The sequence below is a fragment of the Sinocyclocheilus anshuiensis genome, unplaced genomic scaffold (genome assembly GCF_001515605.1).
Source record: "Sinocyclocheilus anshuiensis isolate Anshui unplaced genomic scaffold, SAMN03320099.WGS_v1.1 C32606272, whole genome shotgun sequence".
Lineage (NCBI taxonomy): Eukaryota > Metazoa > Chordata > Actinopteri > Cypriniformes > Cyprinidae > Sinocyclocheilus > Sinocyclocheilus anshuiensis.
Genome location: NW_015618417.1, coordinates 1 through 1,178, shown reverse-complemented (window position 1 = coordinate 1,178; position 1,178 = coordinate 1). Strand labels below are relative to the sequence as shown.

At 47.6% G+C, this 1,178-nt stretch overlaps 1 protein-coding gene across 1 annotated transcript; it reads right to left on the bottom strand.

The window, feature by feature from the left end:
- Nucleotides 1–3: 3 nt before the first annotated feature.
- On the bottom strand, nucleotides 4–498 carry LOC107682803 (multiple C2 and transmembrane domain-containing protein 1; the record flags this gene model as incomplete). Its single annotated transcript, XM_016478940.1, has 1 exon — nucleotides 4–498. A coding segment is annotated over exon 1 (453 nt), but the record flags the coding sequence as incomplete, so codon positions are not given.
- Nucleotides 499–1,178: the final 680 nt, after the last annotated feature.

The following is a 1,178-nucleotide window of genomic DNA, read 5'->3' as shown; positions in this document are numbered from 1 at the left end:
CAGCTTCTCGAAGCACGTCGAGCCCAAGGACGAGCTCTTCTGCTGAGACATCACCAGATGAGACACCAGGAGCTTCGGGCTTCCGTGCGCGGATACGGAAATCTCCGGTTTACTGACTGAAGCTCCATCAGCAGCGGCCAGCGGTGAGATCCCGAGCCCTTTACCGGCGCTGGAGTCCGGCTGCTCGCACAGGGTTCTGTCGCCTACGAAAGACGGCGGAGTTGAGCAGCACAGATTGGGCTGCGAGGACGAGAAGACCCGGTCCAGGACCTGTTTCTTCTTTCTTTTGAACATCCACAACCCGCTTTCTTTTTTACCATCCCCGCTGCGTCGTTCGGACCCCAGTTTGGGGCTCAAAAATGGTTTGGTCTTCTCTTGGAAATTCCTCCACATCCTTCTCTGGTAGGACGCTGATTGCGGGTCTTTGGCGCTCTCATCTTTGTGTTTCTCCTCCATGGTTCCCGTCCAGCAGCAGCAGCGGCAGCAGGCTGTCAGCGCGCAGAGCGCCAGTAACACTGAAGCGCGCGGGCGAGCGCACAGGAGCGCGTGCTCTCGATCGCAAATGACGGTTGGGCACTTACAACACATTCACTTTATCTGGTGATGCTGCTGCTAGTGACATTATTCAGAGGGTCTTTCACGGCACATTAACCTTAAAGTCTAAACTAAAACCTATTACCGGACCAGTTGTTTTCATTTCATAAAATAGCTCTATAGAAGAAAACATGAGGTAAAAATCAGAAGAATAACAAACAACAAGGGTTACCTGTGAAATAAACGTGACTGTGCATCTGATTCACTCTTTAATGACTTAATGACCTGACAGTATCCTAAGAAATAGCCAGTACAAGAATACATAATTGCAGATACGCCTCCCTCTGGTGAAAGTCAGTAATTATAAGGAATTTGGTGAGTGTATATTTTACAGGACAGGTCAACGTATGTCATTATATTACATAATGTTAATACAAGCCATTTGAGCTATTAAATGTTGTTGTTTGTTACAATAAAAAGTGCTGATAAGAATACAGGTGGCAGTGGCACACCGGAAAGACACATTAGAGATAAGCAGATAAGCAAAACTGACTCAACAGAAGTAGGGGAGCGCAGGGCACAGAGTAACGCGGGGTAAATTGTAACACACGTGGTTTGAATATTTCCACACATGCTAGCATAAC